The sequence below is a fragment of the Nicotiana tabacum genome, chromosome 15, assembly GCF_000715075.1.
Source record: "Nicotiana tabacum cultivar K326 chromosome 15, ASM71507v2, whole genome shotgun sequence".
NCBI lineage: Eukaryota > Viridiplantae > Streptophyta > Magnoliopsida > Solanales > Solanaceae > Nicotiana > Nicotiana tabacum.
The window spans coordinates 30,818,341-30,840,693 of NC_134094.1; the positions used below are offsets into that span (position 1 = coordinate 30,818,341).

The 22,353-nt window shown below is 35.9% G+C and overlaps 2 protein-coding genes across 2 annotated transcripts; one reads left to right on the plus strand and one right to left on the minus strand.

Annotated features, from left to right (window-relative positions):
• Positions 1-7,714: 7,714 nt before the first annotated feature.
• Positions 7,715-16,108, minus strand: LOC107767825 (uncharacterized). The gene is made up of 11 exons (XM_075230714.1): positions 15,788-16,108; positions 13,585-13,758; positions 13,438-13,499; positions 13,145-13,210; positions 12,934-13,041; positions 12,632-12,698; positions 12,264-12,348; positions 11,132-11,292; positions 10,140-10,241; positions 9,276-9,498; positions 7,715-8,031 (listed from the first exon to the last, which is right to left on the minus strand). Exons 1-11 carry the CDS (start codon positions 15,824-15,826, stop codon positions 7,898-7,900), a joined length of 1,221 nt encoding a protein of 406 aa, XP_075086815.1. The 5' UTR covers positions 15,827-16,108; the 3' UTR covers positions 7,715-7,897.
• A 1,673-nt stretch (positions 16,109-17,781) lies between these two features.
• LOC142169570 (uncharacterized) lies at positions 17,782-19,704 on the plus strand. Its single transcript, XM_075231446.1, has 3 exons — positions 17,782-18,090; positions 18,529-18,668; positions 18,900-19,704. Exons 1-3 carry the CDS (start codon positions 17,782-17,784, stop codon positions 19,702-19,704), a joined length of 1,254 nt encoding a protein of 417 aa, XP_075087547.1.
• The last annotated feature ends 2,649 nt before the right edge of the window (positions 19,705-22,353 follow it).

Below are 22,353 nucleotides of genomic sequence, written 5' to 3' on the forward strand. Positions count from 1 at the left end.
GCTATTGTCCGGGTAGTTTAGGACCCGTATCATGTTAAACTTGGAATGTTTGTGCCCTTACTTGCTAATATAATCACTTAATCATGATAGAAATTGATAACAGAATTGTATAAGGTTAAATTCACTTACTTGAAGGTTGGTATGAGATGATTGACTGTGAATGAGAAACTTGTGTTTTCTTGAAAATAATTGTTATTTGTGGATCGGGCCGAGCGCCTCGGTAGTAAATAGATGCATCTATGGTTCGCGGGATTCGACCTTTTGGCAGTACACTGTTTAAATATTTGTTGGATTGGGCCGTACGATCTCGGCATGATTTGCACATGACTTAATTGATTGTTTTGGGAATTATTGATAATTGATATGGCCTCATTGGGCGGAGATTTAAATTGTTAAAAGATGAAGATAAATTTGGAAATCCCCTATTAACAAGAGAATTATTTACCTGCCTCAGATTATTGTGTTTACCGTTGCCTCATAAAAAATCCATAATTCATCATATCATTGGTATATTAATTATAGCCCATAGTAAGTGTCCGAGTCGACTCCTTGTCACTACTTCTTCGAGGTTAGGCGGGATACTTACTGGGTACGTATTGATTTACGTACTCATGCTACACTTGCTGCATATTTTTGTGCAGGTACACATATGATTAGAGGCCTTGTGGGTGCAGAGACGCGATTATGGCGGGGACTTAGGTGAGCTGCACTTTCTACTACGATCCGCAGCCAGCAGAGTCTCCTTCAAAGTATTTATATTTCTCCTGTCCAACTTTGTATTCCGGACAGATGTTGTATTTTATTTTTCTTCCTAGTTGATGTTCATGTACTCGTGACATCGGATTTTGGGGTGATTATGGATGTCCTGTATTGAACTTGTTGAAAACATTTTTATTTATCTTGTAAATTCTACCCTTTACTATTTAATTGAAGGAAAAATATAATTTCAAAATTTCAAAACGAGAACCAAATTGAGTATTTATTGTTGGCTTGCCTGACAGCGGTGCCCGGCGCCATCACGACCTTTAATGGATTTTGGGTCGTGATAGTCCTTCTTAGTATGTTTGGCTAGGCGTCATCACGGCCTTGAGGTGGAATTTTGGGTCATGACACCTAGATCAATCAAAACTCATATACCGTTAGTGTCAAGAATGTATTAGAGTTATTAGCATGGAATCGTTGTGGGGCAGGATGAAGCCATCCCCGTCTTCGTCGTAAATAAAAATGTTTTCTCCCGATACCGTCTACCGAGTACGCTTTTCATGCGAGATATTAGCAAACTTCTTGCTGCTGTGAAAGTAACCATGTTCACTTCTTCTCCCCTGATTATGATGTTGACTACTTTATTTAGCGACGAGACCCATGGTGGCTCCTTCTTACCTCTGTTCTACATATACCATTGTTTCCCTTTTTCGCTAAAGAGTTCAGTAAAATACCCTTGTTTGAGAAAACAGTCTATTTTGTTTTGAACTACTCTACTTTCAGTGGTCTTGTGATCATGACTATTATGGACTTTGCACCAGAATTCCTAACTATGTTTGCTTGAATTCGTCCTCATTTCTTTTGGCCATCTCACTTTGTTTCTCATATCTTTGAGTACTGCCACCATTCTGAATTATTGACATTGAAGTTGTAGTCGGCTGGCTTTGGCATTTGGTGATAATCACTGTTTTTGGTGCTTCACGTTCTTTTCCTGCTCGGTATGGTGCAATATTATTTCTTCATCTAGGACATCTGTTGGCATGATTCAGTCTGTGCCCTCGGGTTATTTTCTCTACGTAGGGGTCCCAAATAGGGCTTGTGCCGGACTTTAGAGTCTCGGTATGTGGGATCTTCTCGCCCTCCAATTGTTTTCGATTGATGGTCGAATCCCTTCGTTTTATTATTTTCAATTCGGTGAGTGTTGAGATGTCTTCTTCTACTCGGAGCTTCGTGATGTATCTGTGATACACGTCATTCCATATTTTAACTGGAAACTCGCGAAGGCTTTCATTCAGCCTTCTCGTAGCTTCCTAACAATTTTCAATCAGGTTTATTGTGAAAGCCATGGCTGTCTAGTTGTCCGTCATAGTAGGGAGCAATATCCTTTCCCTCTGGAATTGATCTTTGAAGTCCCAAAGCAGCTCTGTGTCTCCTGGTTAGATTTTGAAAATTTCCTACATTTGTCTCTCCACCTTTTGTGCTTCGGAATATGCTTTGATAATAGTATCTACAAGTTCAGCAAAAAAACTAATGGAGTTTTTCGGTAAGTGAGAGTACCAAGTTAGAGATCCTTTTGGTCAGGGTTTCTGTGAACTTCTTGATGAGTACAAACTCGATTTTTTCCTTCGTAAGATCATTCCCGTTGATTCTGGTCATATAATCCACATGATCATGCAGGTCCAAGGTTCCGTCATATTTTAGATTGGTTGGCATTTTGAACTTCTTTGGGATTGAAAGCGGGGATGCACTCGGCTTACACGTCTGCTGAGAGTATCTATTTATATCGATTCCCTTGATAACAAGTGGAACTCCGTGGATCTGTTCGATCCTCTCATTCTGTTCCATGACCTATTGTTTTAAGGTTGGAGTTAAATTCTATAACTCCGCATTTTCGGACATACCTGAACCTCCGATCTCAGTATCATTCGGGAGTCCCCCCGCTCCATATTTTTCAATTTGAAGTTGTGAGTCTCTAAGTCGACACGCACCGTCAGAGGTGGGGTTGACATTGCCACTGTTGCACCACTTATCCGGGCCTTCAATACCTATCCGGTTTGGGCATTCAGTTGTTGCTTTTGCGTCATGAATTATTTCACCATCTTCTTGTCATGGCCCAAAATCCTAACCTATTGTGATGGCGCCTATCTCAGTACTAAGTAAGATGACAACATCAATAACCCACGATTTCCTTTAAGTTTGAAAACATAATGTTTAATACAATACCAAAAATCTAGCAAATTCCTATACCTTGTGTCACTGAGTACATGAGCATCTATACATTACAAGTCTGGAAAACACGATCTATAATAGTCTAAGACCAAATATAATAAACAAGAGGGTAGGGAAGGAGAGACAAGGTCTGCGAAATGTGACAGCTACCTCTGAATCTCCGGAAAATCAACTGTGTGAAATAATCAACACCTACTGTATCTGGGATCACCTGAATCTCCACACGAAGTGCAGGGTATAGTATGAGTACAATCAACTTAGTAAGTAACAATAATAAATAAAGAACTGAAAGTAGTGACGAGCTTCTCAGCTAAGTCGAATTACAGTACTTTCCAACATAAAAGGGTAGGCATGCTTTCAAGTTCAACATTTAAAAACTCCACAGTAATTTCATATCAACTTCGACTGACAATAGAAGAGAATGTCTTTTAGAAATTTTTTCCAAATCAGTGATAAATGACAACTGAAATGAAGCAATAATGAAATCAATGCATCCTCTCAGAGCAACAGTCACTCGGTCCTCCCATTCACTCCAACCTCACAGTCACTCTTTTCTCACAGTCACTCGGCACTCGCACTCAGTAGGTACCTGCGCTCACTAGGGGTGTGTACAGACTCCAGAGGGGCTCCTTCAGCCCAAGCGCTATATCAAGCCAATCATGGCATATAACAATAAAACATGCTGCAGCGTGCAGCCCGAACCCATAAATATTCTCACAATTAGGCCCTCGGCCTCACTCAGTCATCAACCTCTCCAGTCTCTCGGGCTCAAGATGTCATGAAAATCAACCAAAAAATGATAATATGATGCATTAATATATAGCAACAGAGACTGAGATATGATATGAAATGAATGAACATGACTGAGTATGTAATTACAATTTGAACATATAATTCAACCACAGAAATGACCCCAGTTGGTACCAATAATAACAACATATGTCTAAGCATGATTTTTAATACGAGTCTCAGCTCAATTTTCTCTAACACATAGAGAATGTACGGATGTCAATAGATTATTCAACTACACAGTTCCATAAAATTTGACCAAGTCATAATTTCTACGGTGCACACCCACACGCCTATCACTTAGCATGTGTGTCACCTCAAAACCAATCACATAATACATAATCCGGGGTTTCACACCCTCAGGACCAAATTTAGAACTGTTACTTACCTCAAACCGTGTAATTCTTTATTTTGCTATGTCCTTGCCACGAGAATTGATCTCCGAAAGTCTCGTATCTAGCCACAATTAATTTGACTCAGTCAATACCAATTATTGTAATTAATTCCATAAGGAAATACTAATTTTCCAATAAAAATCCAAAATTCACTCAAAAATCGTACGTGGGGCCCACACCTCAGAACCCGACAGAAGTTAAAAAATATAAACGTCCATCCAACCACGAGTCCAACCATATAAATTTTACCAAATTCCGACATCAACTCGACCCTCAAATCTTCAATTAAAATCTTTGAAGATTTCTACCATTTTCAACCCAATCTTTACCCATTTGAACTCAATAATCTTTCCATAAACCTTATTGGTATGTGTATATATAAATAATACTCTAACACCCAAGAATTATGCTCTTAATTACCCAAACTCGAAATTGAAGATTAGGGGTTAGAACCTTGCCTCTTGGGTGAAGATCTTGTGATATTTCCTTGTTGGATTTCAAATCTTGAACAAGATCTTGATGAACAAAGCACTTGAGCTTCTTCCTCTCTCTAGAAAACTCTCCCTTCTCTCTAAAAATGTCAGATTTTGGCTAAAAAATGAGCTTCAAGGGCTATAAATCGAAGCTGGGTCGGGTAAAAAATAGAAAGAATGGAAGTCCCGACGCAGTTATGCGATCGCATAACACGTATGCGGTCCGCATATCGGCCACATAATTTGGCCTCCAAAACTGGGCATGACTGACCCGGTCTGCGGTTATTATGCGGCCCGCAGAACGGGTCTGCGGTCGCATAATGCACTGCAGATTTTTCTAAAATCATGCCTCACAACTGCTTCACTCTGCGGCCATTATGCGGTCCGCAGAGTGATTCTACGGTCGCATAATGGACCGCAGAAACGTATTTTTCTGCCATAATTTTTTTTTCTAGTGCATTGTTCAACCTCGGCACCATAAAATCTTAATTTTCTTAGCAAAAATTCTTCGGGGTCGTTACACATAAGTCAATATCCGATCAACCTTTCAACTTAAATTCTAAACCTTGGAACTAAGTGTTCCAAATCATTCCAAAACCTCACTAGACCCGAAACAATTACCTCGGCAAGTCAAATAACCAATATAAAGCATAAATTGAGCAGTAAATGGGGGAACGAGGTTGTAATACTCAAAACGACCGGTCGGATCGTTACACTTCTCTAACCCTCATCATTCATTAAACCCCTACTAGTAGATCTTATAGGGGAGATTTTCCTCAAATGAAATAGCGAGGTCCCGGTTGATTGATCGTTTGTAATCTGTGTTCCCCCAGTTTGTTCCGCTAGTTGAGCGGTTGGGTCCATGGGTTTGTTGTTGATCCCAAACATGGTATTTCCCTTGAATAAATAATCAACAAGTTAGAATAACAGAAAATTAAAAAGTAGTTGTGCGACTAAAGAAATCTTATTGATCGTTAGCCTTTGAAGCGGTGGTGTTGAAATGGAATACAATCTCCATAAGTGAGAAAGATAATCTTGCTAACAAACAGAATAAGAACTCACTGATTGATCATAAAGTATTTTATGTTTTTAGATGTCCTTTACAAATGAATAGAATAAGGTATTTATAGCCTAGAGGGGATGAGATTGTTTTGAGTTCCCAGCCTGCAAGCCAGGTTTGCAGTTAGTGTGTTGGAGAAATTCTCTTCAACAATCACTATGGTTGCATAACAGACGATGGTCACGATCTCATAAAGGATCTGATATAGCTGAAGTCGGTACCGAAAGCATTTGACATGTTTCAGGTACGCGCTCCTCCAATTGAGCTCTTGTTTTGAGTTGAAGAGGCGGTTCCGGTCACAGCCCCTCTACTTACATGTCTTGACCTCATGCTCATGGGTCTGGACTCACTTCCATCACGTGTTATTATTTTGTTGTGGTACGTGATAAGGCCGAATTTTATCAATACATACACAAAAAAAAGAGTGGATGAAAAAGAAATGGCATTCAGAAAAAGATCTATTTATACTAGAGAGAATATTCCAAAGAGAAGTAGGAGAAGAAGAAGAATGCGGTTAAAATAAAAAAGAGAAGGAAAAAAATGATAGAAATAAAAAAAGAAAATGAAAAGGATAAGTTAATGAGGGATAATTCAGTAAGTATAGATAAGGATTTCTTTTTTAAAAAATCTAGTTTTCTGCTTTTGCTCCTAGGAAGAGTCAAGAATTTGTAGTTTCTTCCCAAAAATAAAAAAGTTGCTCAAAAGCACTTCTCCTTCTTGGCTAAATAATCTTAAATTTCCAAAAAAAGTACTTTTTAGAGAAAAAATTTGGCATCCAAGAAGCTTGGCCAAACTGAATATATATTGAAATGGGCATCATTGTTCTTATCTTCATTACAATTTCATCAATTGTTTAATTTTGTTAAATATTATTATTATTTTCAATAGAAATGAGTCATTAATTCTACTGCCAGTGTCGGGCATATGTCCCTTCCATACGGTACCATTGTTTTAACCTTTAATATAGTACTATCAATTTTATAATTAATTAAATATTATTATTTTTTATTTCTTTAGGTGTAATAAAATTTCTATTGTATATTTTGGTAGATATCTCCACTAAACACATGTCCACTATTCTTACGGTCAGACGAATAATATTTAAGATTTTATAGATAAATTCAAATAAACAAAACTAATACACTATTTAATTTACTGTCTTTTGAGTTTCTTTTTTCAATCTTTTTTTTCCCTTAACCACGCGATAATGTAAGGACGAAAATAATGTTTAACATGTAACTGGTAATTGTATGTAAGCATAAAAACAAAAATTTATCTATTAAAAGTATTTTAATTACTAGATTTAATATATTTACTTAGAAAAAACAATCATATAACTATATAAAAAGAAAAAAGAAGAGTTCAAGCCTTTCAATGTGCAAAGAAATACTTTCTGCTTTCGTGGTAATTGAAGAGGAAAAACAATGGTGGCAGAAGACATGCTCAATACTAGCAGTAGAACAACTCCCGCCAGAATTTTTCTTCTTTTTGCTTCCTAATAAATACCAAACCAAAAACAATCTTGCCCTTTCAAATTCATAGAAACACATGGCAGTAATTTAAGCTACTATTTACAAATTTACAATCACTGCAGTGATTTTCACTCTATTGGTATAAATACCGGATGCTCAACGTTAATAGTTACTTCAAAACATTTTAGCGCTTCAGGATAAAAGATAAATCACCTATTTTAACGGCTTTCGTCCTACCAATTAAGATACTAGTCAATTTGGACATAGCTCCTCTTTTAGTAAAAATGACAACGGCGAGTAATACCATTAATCTAGGTTAGATTTAAGTACACTTTTACACTTCACATGCGCAACAATTTATTGTAATTAACAAATTAAAAGAATAGCTCCTGAACAATTTCAGTGGAAATGCTATTGCAATATATATTCGTGGTAATAGCAGGGACCAACTTGCCTTCTCACAAAGATGAGTTGCTCCTTTTCAATCAATAACGAGAACCGAGACTCTAAAATCTCCTCTAGGAACAAACATTATAGTGATAAGCTGAACCGAAATTCGCAAATTTTGCTTAAAAAGAAACATGAAACCACGCATCAGGAGTTAAAGGAGTGCACTCTAAATGACCAAAGCAGCACAACTTTCATAAATCATACAAACACGATAAATTAATTAATAACAATTAAAAGGAACAACACCGGGATTTGCACGAGTTGGTAAGAAGAAATAAGCAAGATTATGACTAAACACGGCCAACGATGATCAATGATAGTGTGCCTTCACAGGAGTACTTGGCTGCCATAATCAGAATTGAACTTGTCATACCTATGTGCATGGAGATGAGCGGAAGGTCTTGTGTTCTTCAAGGCCATCTCGATATCTCTCTCTGTAATCTGTCCAACCTTCGGCAACTCTGCAGAACAATGCAGATTTCAGTACTAATGCCTGAAGCCCAAGCTAAATAATCATGCATAGGATCTCAGCAAACCATTTAAACCTCCACAAATTGTAGTAAAGTGATGTTACAGATTTTGCATGTTGTAATCCCAAAATGAAGTTCACAGATTACAAATGTGTCTTCTTGAAATTTCAAGGACGTGGCTCAATAGAAAATCTTCTAAGAGTAATGCATGACTTACAGGATCAGTTTGACGAAAAATTGCACAATAATCAATAATAACTGTGATCAACTTCTCAAAAGCAGGAGAGTTGAATACCAGATATTTTAGACATGATGGTTGCAGTAAAAAGTTAACCTTTATGATCTCTAATTTGATGTTGACTCCTAGAAGACTATTATCACATGCATTTGCATCTGTGCTGTGTGCATAGGAAATGCTTAAGTATCCAGAAATAGTTTCATAAAGAACATTTGCCCAATATTTAACATAAATAATATGGAGACGAGTTTTTATCCTCGGGAACCTGGAGCACCACATGACCATAATCAAAAGTCAGAACTCTAAAGAAGGCAGATACATGAAGATTTCTGAGTTCTGACCATCAGAGATGACAGAATATAGAAGACAACTGAAACAAGGAGAGATGCCTTACTCTTTGTAACATCGACTCTAGAAAGAGTTTCGTGAAGGTATGAGATTTACTTTTCTACCAGACTACATATTTTTCTATCAGGCCATGAACTAAAGGAAATCCAATAATCTTATCTTGAGAATTTGTTGGAAGCATAAATCAAAGTCGTGTTGATATGTCAGTAAGTAATCACCAAATCCATATGTACTCCCCTATGTCCCAATCTATGTTGCGTGGACTTTCCAAAACAGCACCAGCACCCGTGTCGGATCCTCCAAAAATGCACTACTTTTGGAGGATCCGACACGCAACTATGACATTTTCGCAAAGTCCGAGCAACATAGGTCCCAATTTATGCATCATACTTTCCTTTTTAGTCTGTCCCAAAAAGAATGTAGTACTTCCTTATTTAGAAATAACCTAATTTTAAACTTCCTACTAATGAGATTGATTTATAGCCACACAAATATCTATGGCTTCTTTTAAACCACGCGTTTTAAAAGTCTTTCTTTCTTTCTTAAACTCCATGCTGAGTCAAATACCACCACATAAATTGGGATGGAATCAGTAGGTGGCAAATATTAAAAGATCAATGCAGGCACGATGTATGTAAACATGGCATACCATCCTCGGGCACCACTACTTGTTTCTCTTCCAATTTTGCTATTAGGCGTCTCAATGGTTGCATTGCAGCCTCCTTGCACAATAACCGGATATCAGAACCTGAAAAACCTTCTGTCTTTTCTACCAATAAGTCATAGGGTAGAGTCTCCTCTTCACGTGCCGATGATAGTAATTCCTCAAACATAGCCCTCCTTGCTTCTGGCTCTGGTAGAGGCACAAGAATCTAAAATTACAGTCAGAAGGTGAGTAACTGATAGTTTTGGCAAGCTGAGGTTACTTGTCAGATAGGATTTGGCATTGTAGTGGAAAAGAATAAATAAAATCACACGAATTTGTTTTTCAGATGTTTCGTTCTTTTCCTTACTTTAAGCAGATATCTAACATGTGTTCAGACAGAGATAACTAAAAGGATTCCTCACCATCACTGACCAACCCCTTAAAATGTACAAAGATAAGGAAGGAGGTTATTACCCTATTAAAAATAAAAATATCGATTCACAATGAGACCAGCAACTGAACCAACATTTGACTGGACCAAATACCAAATAAAATTTAAAAGATTAACAAACAAATTAGATGGGACTCAAACCACCACCCTCTAGTTAAAGACTCAAAGCTCTTACCACAATAAAAGCTTCCATCGGCTCCAAATTTGGCATGTTCAATACAAATTTACTAGGTAAAAAAATTTACATTAGCTTCAAATTTCACATGTTCGACCCCAATGTACTAGGTGGTCTTGAAACAGAAGACCTGCTAAAGCTAAAATTCAGTTAAAATTTGTCTTATTGCTCTTGTTCTTTTTCATTTGACCGATGGTCTCATTATCAAGCAGAATATGTTTCAGGTGATTTGAAAGAGTACCCGCTTCTCAAGACGCCGGAGCATAGCTGCATCTAGTTCCCAGGGAAGATTTGTTGCTGCCAGAACAAAAACAAGTTCATTTGTCCGCATCAAACCATCCATCTGCAACCAAATTCAAATTAATAATTTCGATAAAAGTATGGCTGTAAGCAAACAATTTCTTTGTTAGGGCCCGTAGTAACATAGAAGACAAATCACTATCTGAAGACATTCTAAGCTTACATATAGGTATGGTTTGATTTTCTCTCTCTTTTTTTTTTTTTTTTTTTTTGGAGGAGGAGGTGGTATGGTTTGAATTTCTTTCCTTGGGGGACCGGGGGATAAATTAAGCATGGTTTATTTTCTTCAGAACTTTTTGTCCTAGTCTTTGCATGACTATTGGTTATTCCTGATGATGGGAACAAATGTTTAGTCCGATTTTGCTTATATCGCTTCAAATTCTCACATCCTCTTTACAGGTAGTGACCCTCTCTTTTTAGTTCCTAAAATTACCCTCTTGAGTACTCTCACAATAACAACGTACACATAATAGCACCACATGATTGAGCACATAATGGTGACCCTAATAATGGAACATGGAGATCATACAGGAGCAAAGTATTTTCAGAGTCCAAAACTAAGCTCACTACTTCAATAGGGTGGGAAAACCAACAGAATTCTTGTACTTTGCTGACATTCAAACCGGGTTTAGCTTTAGGTACTTTACATCTCATGATAAAAGGATAAGATTCTGTAAGATGCAATCTCTCAGGTTCATCTATCTTGAGGAATGTATTTGAAGCATTCATGGAGTGCTATAACCTAGCGTACCCCGACCACACAAAGAAGAAAAAGACAAAGAGGCCATCATCTTCTAGGGTTAGTAATTGGCTCTTGATTGTTGTCAATTTTGACACAGTGTGGTCATTGCTAACAAGGACAATGATACATCTGGGGCAAGTAAATTGGACTTTTGCATGTCCTCAATGCACTTTTTGAAAGCCAAGTATCACCTGTATGAGCAATTCCGTCTTTAAACGCCTACTAGATTCATGCTCACTACGTGCTTCACCACGTTGGCTAATGATTGCATCAATTTCATCCAGAAATATCGTTGAAGGTGCATGATGCCTTGCCAGGTCGAATAACACTTTTATCAATTTCTCTGAATCACCTGTATCATAGTGGAGATTTTCAAAGGATATAGAACAAATTAATTATCTTGAACTCATGTACCTAATAACTTATTAAACTAGTAGCAGATGAGATACCTTCGGGATGATCTCCCTCGACTTTGACTATATAAATTTCGATAAACATGGTTAACCTACCTCTAATTATGTATTTCTTTACGTTATAACAGATAAACAAACAGGTTTACCAGTAAAAACCGACATCATAACTGTTTTGTACAGAAGCTGAACGATAGGAACCCCTGGCCCTAACCATATACAGGTTTTTCATTATGTGACCACCCCGTGAGATGTCAATTCCCGTCAAGGCTGAAAACAGATGAGAGCAGTTGACGCCTCCGTGTAGGAAATCAAAGCTTTTCTTTTATCACTAACTGCTGCAACATAACTTCATTTATACTAGGTAACAAGCTACATCAGAACATGCATTTGACATTATTTAAGACATAACTCATCAGAGTTCCTTATTTCCTGTGACCCCGGTATGTCTACCTTGTTCTACAAATAAACCGTGAGCCCAACCATGTTCACAGTTTCCATCTCATTCCAAAATTTGCAACTTTCAGGGGAAAGTAAGCAATAAAATAGAAATTACAGCTAAATTATTGCCAAGCTTAAATATTTATAGTACTTCCCCCACTTAAAATTGAATACAATATTTTCTACCAGACGTCTAATATTTTCCTTTTTCTTTTAATAGGATGGTTATATCAGTTTTTTCCTCATTTCTTTTCTAATATCATATAACTCAAAGCAGTGTTCAGTTGCATTTACTTTTCCCAATATCTAAATGCTTGAAATTTTCCAATATTTGCCCCAGTTTTCTTTTCAGTCGATGTTAAAGCAGTATAAATTTTCAATTGTTATATGCATAGCTTTGCCAGACAAATCAGATTGTCCAACTTGGAAAATTGGTAAAAGCATATTAGTAAATCACAAAGCTAGTTCTTACCACGCCATTTGCTGACGACTGATGATGCTGAGATGTTGAAGAAAGTGGTGTTGCATTCAGTAGCAACAGCCTTTGCTAGCATGGTCTAGAAAATCAACATGAATATGGAATAAGATAACTAGTTAGATAATAATCCTTCATTTCGGTCCATCTGCCTTATCATGTTACTGAAATTTTAAATATACACATACCAACATGAGATGAATACAAAGAGTGGACATATCACACAATAATAGTACCAAAGATCGGAAATAAACAGTTGAAATTGTAAAAAAAAAAAAAAAGACAGTGAAATTCAAAATCACAAAAACAGGACACAACATTTAATTTCAATAGCATATCAAGCAGAAGAAAAAGTGACTACAAACCTTTCCTGTTCCTGGTGGGCCAAAAAGAAGGATACCTTTCCATGGAGAAAGAAGACCTGTAAAGTACCTAAAAACAGAAAAGAGAACCTGTCTCAGTTATGAGGACTCCAGTCTCTCTTTTGATCTCCAAAGGAAGTAGTTCAGGAAAAAATGTTAAGAAGCAAAAACCCCAGAAAAATATTGTTGGGTATACTTCATAGACAAAAATTCATTCTTTAGGTTTGTACCACAAAATTAGAATCTCTTTGTATTCCACTTGGGCGATAGTAGCACATAGATAAGCGTTCGTTTATAAAACCTACTTTGGATATTTTATTGGCATGACAACAGCCTCTTTAAGTAGATGTTTGGCATTCTCCAATCCCTTTATGCTCTCCCACTTAACATCAGGGCTACCACGAATAATATCCCTGGTAAGGTAAAAAAACATAGAAATTTGGGAAAATATGTGAGCATGATGGGAAATGAGGTTCAATTAACAGCAAGAGGTTCAGGTCATTTTCAGTCACTTACCTAATTAAGCTTTCTCCTAAAGCACGCATTTCTGCTGACTCAAAAGGAGGAAGCAGAGATCTCTGCCTGAAAAGCAAGTATCAAAGTCTGTTAAACCAGGAAAGAGAATGATGCTCCAGAAGTTAATAGTTGTTTTATCTTCAACAATGAGTATGTCAAATAGTTATTGGAAAGCAAATATTCAGTGACAGAACATGCACAGTGTACATGTTTTTAATTGAAGACAGTTGTGCAGTATTGAACACCAGCAACCAAACACAAAATATTTAAGGTCATTATTTTGCGAATCATACGGTTTTTCATCCCCTCCGGCAGATGAAACTCCATTAGAGTGCGCTGAGCTCCCATTATTTGCCTAAACCAAGACAAACCGGTTAAGCATCTCAGACAGATAACCATGCACCAAGTGTAGGATTATGTGATCACTATTACAAAAATACCTGACTGTACTGTTCATAGATGGACAAATCTGAGGTCTTCTTTACATGTCCATTTCCATTTGATGTCATAGTCAAAGAATTTCCGTTATATACAGCTCGACCATTTTCAGCCGCATCTTCTGCAGCAGATTCTTTCTTCCTCCCAAACTTAGCATCATAGAACAACTTGAAGTCCTGAATATGGACAACAAAGCAAAGTATCTTATTTAATGCTTCCTAATTGAATTTTATAAATTTCATCAAGAGACAACATCTAGGCTTAGGAAATCATTCAACACTTTCAATTAGGTATAACAAATTACTCAGGTTCACTCACTTACAAAAAGAAAAATTAATTATTTAGGTTCACTCTTTTGAACTTCACACCAACTTTCTTAAAATTGATAACATTTATATCAACTATTCCACAGGGTACCTGCTACCTCCCATCAACACAGTGTACCGGGTAACTCTGTCCACCAAAGACTAATCACTACCAAATTGTTTGGAAGACCAGGATGTTATGAATGAGTGAGAAACAAACCAAGTCCTAAGTAGTTCAAATTAATGAATGACAATAGTCATGCATCCCAATATCCCACATTATTTTCAGCAAATAAACAGCTCAAAAAAACAATTATCACTACCTGTAGGAATGTACACAATGTCGAGCACATACTTTTAAGTTCTCTATCTTCTATCGACATCATTACAAAATATGTCTTCTCAAGATTTTTAGCTAATACTCCCTCCGTCAAATTTATGTGATGTTATTTCCTTTTTTTATTTCTCCCAAAAAGAATGACACTGAATCTATTTTTAAAAACAATTTAACTTTAAAATTTTCATTTAACCCCTAATGAGATGATATATAGTAACACAAATAACTATGGCTTGTTTTAAACTACAAGTTTAAAAGTCTTTCTTTATTTCTTAAACTCTGCTAAGAACACTTTACATCAACTAAGCTAAGAATCATTCAACAATATTGAAACATCGTTCCCCTTTCATTCTACAAAGGACTAGAATATACAAAGCGAAAATCATATCAAAACCAGTGTTTTAAAAGGCGTTTTCAGGGCGAGCCCTGTGACGAGGCGCACCAAAAACACCCTGAGGCGATTGTGGGGCAAAAGTCTCAAGAGGCGTACGCCCAGCAATTCGGGGCGTACGCCCGAGCGTTCAGGACGTACGCCTGGGCGTTTGAAGCGCATTTTTTAGTGAAGCGTAAGCTCCAGAGATTTTTTCAAATTAAAACAAAATTTGTTGAATAAGTCCTTCATATAATACCCAAATTCTCAAAAGTGAGCTTGGTAATTACTCAAAAGTTTTAAAAAGGAACTGAAATATATTAAATTTAAAAGTCAAAACTTTTTTTATTGATTGAAACCCTAATTCATGGTCTTTCCCAATTCTTTATCTTGTCCGTTAGTATGCTAATATCCCTAACGAATATTCAATTTTGTTTTTTTACAAATTCAATGAGAACTACATTCTCCTTTATGAGCAAGTTCAAAGTTTAAATTGCAGGTCAGTCATCCTTTTTGTTCCTCCATGTAAAAAACTTTATTCTTTTCGACTCAAGTTACTTGTACTTCTAAGTAGCGTATAATAAATTGTTTTAACTAATTTTTTGTGGGGATAGAGCACATCTACATATATGTTTTTCACATATTTATAGTTTTCTTCAATTTTTATGCAATTTTACTGTTTATAAATATTTACTGTAATTATATTATTTTATAAAATATTAAAAATTAAATATCTATGGGGCTTACACCCCGTGCTTCGGGCTTAACCTCGCTGAGGCATATGTAAAACTACGCCCAGGCCTTTTAAAATACTGATCAAAACTTAAACAAGCAAACTCGTATCCCCTAATTTCCTCCTAGCAACATTTTGTTACCAATTAAACAGTCCAAAATAAAATTCCTAGTTTCTGAACTTTATTTTAGTTTCCTTTCCAAGATTTTCGAATAATCAGATGTGACACAATCAAATAAAAACTGAAAAAGTCAAAATTCAACCAAAAAAGTCAAATTCACAGCATTCCTTCACTAATTCAACAGCTCAAAAGTAAAACAAACACAATTATCACTACATGCAAGAAATTAAACAATGCGAAGCACTCTCTGAACTTCACTCTAAGTTCAACAACTATCAACGAAACAAGCACGAATTAAGCATTCAGAATTAAGAGTAGTTCTTCGGCGAGTTCGAGTACCTCAAATGACCAGCGCGTGATAGAAGGTTCGTCGGCCATTTGGTTTTTCCGATTGAGAACTCTGACAGAAAAGAGAGATCTCTGCAGAACTCTCTCTCTCTCTAATCCTGCGTCAAAGACACGCAGATACACGCTACACTATGTGTACGTAAGCAATTATTAATGGAGAGTACATTTATAATAAGATTTAGAGCAGTGCTAAGTGAAAATCAGGCATGTGCTTAACTTAAAAAAAATAGGGAGAGAATCTTCAAGTAAGAGCTGTGGAGTGGACCTGAATATATTTGAGCTGTCGTGTATGTATAATAGAAGCACAACCGTGAGGCCAAGAGGTAGCGGTTGTCTAATTATTGACCTTTTTTTTAATTACTTTTGCCAACTATAAAAACTTGTACAATTGCCTAATTAAGATTAGCTTTTAACATTAAGATATATGAATTTGAATAACGATTGTTCAGATACTGACTTTAAATTTTAACTTAAATAAATAATTAAGATTTTTTTATTTTCTGAATATTTGAACGTGTATAATTTTTTAATTTAGAATTTCATAAATTTAAGTATTATATTTACAAATTTTAGAAAACTTAGAAAAATCTCAGTTAATATTATGACATTAAAGAATTTCAAGACTCGTGTGTTTATTTTAGTCGATAGGATTTTCCTCTTGTGTTTATGTTAGTCGATAGGATTTTTCTCATATCGTTAACTTTTGTATCGTGCCGCTAACGCACCTCTCTCTCTTTTGCACTTTTCTTTTGTTATGAAAAAGGTCCGTGGCGAATTATTGATTCTAGAGTTGCTTATTTTCCTTTTGCCTCTTTGTTGTTTTACAAAGTGCGAGTCCTCAACAAATTTAGGATTTCTAGTAAGGGTACATTAATAAAAAATAAATAAATAAATAAATAAATGGTAATTGATCTTTATTCTCTTGATAAATAACTCAACTTTCAATCAAGTGCACTTTTTTGGACCATGAGTGTCAACAGTTAATATTATATCAATTTTAAAAAATATGTACATAAAATATTTAATTTTGAGAAAAGTCTATGAGTTCACGTGCCTTATAATTTTGTCTATAAATCCGCCCTGGTAAAGAGATTAGCATGATAGCAGCGGTGATTATAGTTGACAATATTAATTATGAAATAGTGGCTAATGGCAGTGGCGAATAATGTGGTTATGTGATAGGAGTGGAGAGAGTAACGGTGAAAGACCATCTCCTCAAGAAGGAGGAGAAGAAAAAGATGGAGATGACGAATAATGTGGTTATATTTTAAAAAAACGTACAAAATATAAAACTAGTTTTGCAAGAGGACATACCATTAACTTTTTCAAAATGTATAGGTCCAGCGGCACATTTTACAAAGGGACGATTCATTAGTCAAGATTTACGAGTTAGTGGGTTAGTTGACGAGGTGATCTCTTTTTAAATTTGAATCGGACAACTGACATTCAGGTTTTAATTATTGTGGGATTGCCTTTCATGTTTAATTAATAGTTAAGTGGGATTAATAAGTGGAGGGGGGAAATTGAGTATTTATCCCTAAAGCTTCAGTTATTACACTTTGGCCCCAACTTATATAAATGTAATATTACCAGATTAAAAAAAAAATCTCATCCCTTCCGCCCTCATTTGCCTCCCCAATGGCATTTGTACATTTGACGAATTTGTTGATATCATCACTAAACGTGAAAAACCAACATGTTCCCCGAGGAATTTGAATATTACATATATACTTAGCTCTGCACCAAAGAGGGACAAGATTCATCCTTCCTTCATTAAGAATGACAATGATTTACAATCATACCTCCTTGATATTACAATTGATGGTTTGAGGCCTTGTTTGAAGATATTTATGGCTGAAAATGAGTTTGAAGAAGAGGCTGAAGCTCCCGTTGAAAGGTCTCATCAAGGTTCAAATGTCGCAGCTGCACCGTAACCACCACCAACAACAACACGACCACCTATATTAGAAGTAGAGGAGGAAAGAATGGTGAAAGATGGCTTCAATGGATTTAGTGACGACTTGCATGATTTTGGTGACAATAAAATGAAGTCGTATGGTCCGGAAGATGCAAATGGAGCGGAAGAGCTCCCAGATATTGTCAGTCGGCCAGTTGGAGATGAAAGTTTGTTGGACTCATTAGCTACACATCACAGCCACCCTGATAGTACAAGTTTTTTCCTTGGAAAATATTTTGACAATAAATTGGATCTAATGAAACAGTTGGAGATTGCTTATGTGAAAATGTATTTTACGTTTCGTATGAGGAAGAGTAGCAGTAAATTAACTTCAGTGGTATGCCGAGATGTGAGTTGCCCGTGGAAGTTACACGCTTTAAAGTATGATAATTCTGATAGGTTTTAAATTGCCAAGTACCATAGAGAGCATACATGCGGGGTACAACACATATCAAGCCGTCATCCGAACGTGTCATCGAAGACTTTGGGTGCATATTATCAGGAACGGTATGTTAATGGCAAAGGCTCATCCCCGTCAGATCTGAAAGATGCTATTTTTATAGATTTTAATCAAAATCTTACTTATTGGAGGAGCTAGAAGGTAGGTGAAATAGCTAAGGCGATGATCATGGGTACTCAGGAAGAGGGGTATATTTTTTTGGAAGCGTATCACCATGTTATGTTGTCCTATAATGAATGAAGTATTGTCGATTTGAAAGTTGATGATAAATTGGATTTTCAATATTTTTTCTTATCTGTTGGAGCTTTCATTAAGGGATTCGCGCATATGAGAAAGGTTATTGCTGTTGATGGGACATTTCTGAGTGGCAGATATGGAGGCTGCTTGTTGTCTGATGTGGCACAAGATACAAAGAATCATATTTTTCCAATTGTGTTCTGTATAGTCGATAAAGAGTGCGATAATTCTTGGACCTACTTTTTTAAATGATCGCAACACATTATTGACGACAGTGATGAATTGTGCATTATCTCTGATCGACATTTGTCTATAAGGAATGGCTTCAAAAACGTTTTTACTGCCACTCATCATGGTTTTTGCACGCGTCACATTGCTGAAAATATGCGCAAGAGGTTTCATTATGGAATTTTTATTAAGCATTTCTTTTGTGCCACACTTTCATACAGTACTGAGGAATTCTTAGACCATTTTCAGCAACTGCGAGATAAAAACAGGGAAGTAGCTAACTGCCTCGCGAATAAAATTGGGTTCCAAAAGTGGAGCAGGGCCTTTTTTCTAGGAAACCAATACAGCGCGTTGACAACAAACATTGCAGAATCGCTTAACGCAATGCTTAAGGATCAAAGAGACTTCCCGATCATTGGCCTATTCAATCATATTATTCGAAAGTTTGCAGAACAATTTGAGGAGCGGCGTAATGAAATGAAAAATGTTTTGACCCTCTTTGTTCCTTCTGTTGAAAAGAAGATTAGGAATAATATGGTTGTCGGCGACGCACTCCGGGTGCATCAATTAGAGAATGACCAGTTTAGCGTCGTCAGGCACGGCATAGATGCAGTAGTTGATCTGGATTTGAATACATATTTTTGTTATCAGTTTGATTTGGAAAAAATACCTTGTCGACATGCAATGGAAACTCTGAGATTGAGCTTTGGGGATGGATATGGTTCCTCTATTTACGATCACTCTTCTCTGTTCTATAAGGTTTTAACATATTTGGTAGCATATGAAGGAACCATTCACGCAATCCATATAGAAGAGAAATGGGCAGTGCCTGACGAAATTCAATTCACAAAAATACTTCCATCCGATGTCGAGCCTATAAAGGGTAGAAAGAAGTTTAAGAGATGGCCAAGCATTTTAGAACCTAGTTCTTTTGGCAGCAGGAAGAAGGGCAAAAATAAATGTTCCATTTGCAAAGAACTTGGCCATAAGAAAATGACTTGTAAAGTATTGTTGCAGCATTCTTGATCTTTTAGCTACTAGTGTTGTAATAAAGATAATTAACTCTTTTAATATTCTAGACTTGTTGTTTGTAATCACTTGTTATTTCTAGTAGACTTGTTGTTTCTACTATCAACTGTTGTATTGTACATCATAGATTATTGTTTAATGGTCAACCACCAGTATTGTCTATTGCAGACCTATGATCTAGAGTCAACCCTCCCTTATTTTAAGGAGTCATGTGATTAAGTTGTCTTATAGACTACTGTTTTATTGTCAACCATCCACATTATCTATTGTAGACCTATGATCTAGAATCAACCCCCTTATTTTAAGAAGGAGTTATGTGACTGAGTTGTCTCATAGACTACTGTTTTAGAATCAACCACTCACATTGTCTATTATAGACCTATGATCTAGAAACAACCTCCTTATTTTAAGAAGAAGTCATGTGACATACTTATTCCCTATTTTTAATCTACCCCTTATTATATCTTCAACCACCTGTAATCAACCAATGTTCTATTGTCAACCCCCATAGGTATTTTCAATTTAACCAAGACTTGTTGCGCTGGTTTAGATAGCCTATTGATAACCATTGGTTTAGGTAGTTAATTTAATATCTAATGTTAATAACAGCTGGCAGCCGATATGAAACGGACTTGTCTAATTAATTAAAATACATCAAATATGCCAATTCAAAGCATCAATTCGTTTCTCAAAACTCTCAACAGTCACGTCATTTAGGAGAATTCATATGGAAAGGCACCATTTAGTGTCAAAGTTTGCCTATAAATACATTGAATCTGATGGTTTATTCATCATTCTTTCAAATAGCCCAATCACTTAACAGAGAAATGCCTCTGAGGCCAAGGCCAAGCATGGATGCCATTTTCATCAGGGAATTACTGGATAGGCTCATCCGAGAGATCTAAGAAGACAGAGTGAGGCAAGAGAGGAACATTCGTCGTATAGCACGCATGTTGCGGATTTTCCTTCATAGGACTGGTGCGAATATTGACCACTATATTAGCCCAGGAAATTCTCCTTCCCATGATCCTTCTCCCCTGCAGTTTAATTTTTTTTCTTTAGTTAATGGAAAAAATATATGTTGCTGTGAGGGGAGTTATTTAATAAAAATATTTAACTTAAGTTTTTTCTATTTAATTTTCAGCTCAACTTTTTTTGAATTTTATTGCCCTGTTTTTTTATTTTTATGCTTTAGTTGCTTTTTTTCATTTGACAACACTTAAGTGCAAAAAGGCCCCAAAATAAAATAAAGAGGTTCCAATAGAAAAATACAACTCAGGGGATATAAATTTCAGTCTTCCAAATATTTGAATTTTTTGCCAATGAATTGAAAATTTTACAACAGTTTTTGATTAAGCCTACAGTACCACTGGTGGTCTATAGATCCATTGTAAATATAAACCAATAGAATTTTATAGTAAAGAATTAAGAACGGTATATCAGTCATAAATTGGACATGCATAGGGGTAGTTCCTCGATTATTAGTTGCTCGTTAGTGTAAAGTATTAATTTAGTTACCTTAAATAAAAAAAATGATAATTATTTGTGAATAACTTAAAGTTGTAAACATCTAATTCAACAAATTGCAAACTTTGAATTGGATAAAATAGATTACTATAGCGTATTAATTATATTGGTATCAACCTAAGTCTATAATTGGTGAAAATAATTTTCATTATATAGTCAATGAATATTATTACAATATAACATTAAGGCAATGTATGGAATTTGAAGACTAAATACCTATTATAATCGATCATAGCATTACTTAATATCAACACATTGATATTACAACCCAATATTCAATATACAACATTCATACTTAGATGCATTACTTGTTGACAACACTTCACTAGACAACACTCTTATACTTAGAGGTCTGCTTCTTGAGTTGTTACATATTCTTGAATGACCAACTCTTAATTGTATGAAATACACCGCTATGTATAATACCATTAAATGTTCCATGATGTTTAATAAGATGTTTAAATGTAAGAGTTGATGACGAAACCTCAGGTTGACACTTGCCCATTAAGGAAGTTTATTGATTTATGCTTAATGTCCAGGGTTGGGCTTAGGGTTCATGGTTTATATACTATTAAAGAAGTTTATAAGCGACTACTGGTTGATGAAAGACAACTCGTGTTGTTCAGTAAATTAAAATATGTCCATGTGGCCTATCCCTAACCATACATTTTTTGACACGTTAAAATTACCCATTTCACCGGCCATGTGATCAAAATAAAAATGATCACGTTTCAATAATATTTTTTTGACCCGCTCAAATTAACCCATTTGACTAAAAACAAAATTGATCACAGTTCAACCCCAATTTTACTTCCGAAAAATATTACTCAAACAATTTAAGGAAAGTGAGTCAAGGGTCGAGTGCATCCTTTGGGTCGAGAAAGAATTGTCACTGCGGTATGGCTGCCAGTCAATTTACAACTACAACTCTAGTGAATGTTGGTCGGCGTTTCTCAAAATGTTCCAATTCTAAGGTAAGATGAATTTCATAGATTCATCTCTTTTTAATTTTAGGGATTTAATTTTACAAATAAATTATTTTTCCCATTTGATTCAATAGGGTAAAAGATGTCAATTTTGGGAATGGGGCAATGATCTGCTAGATCCAAGGATTGCTGA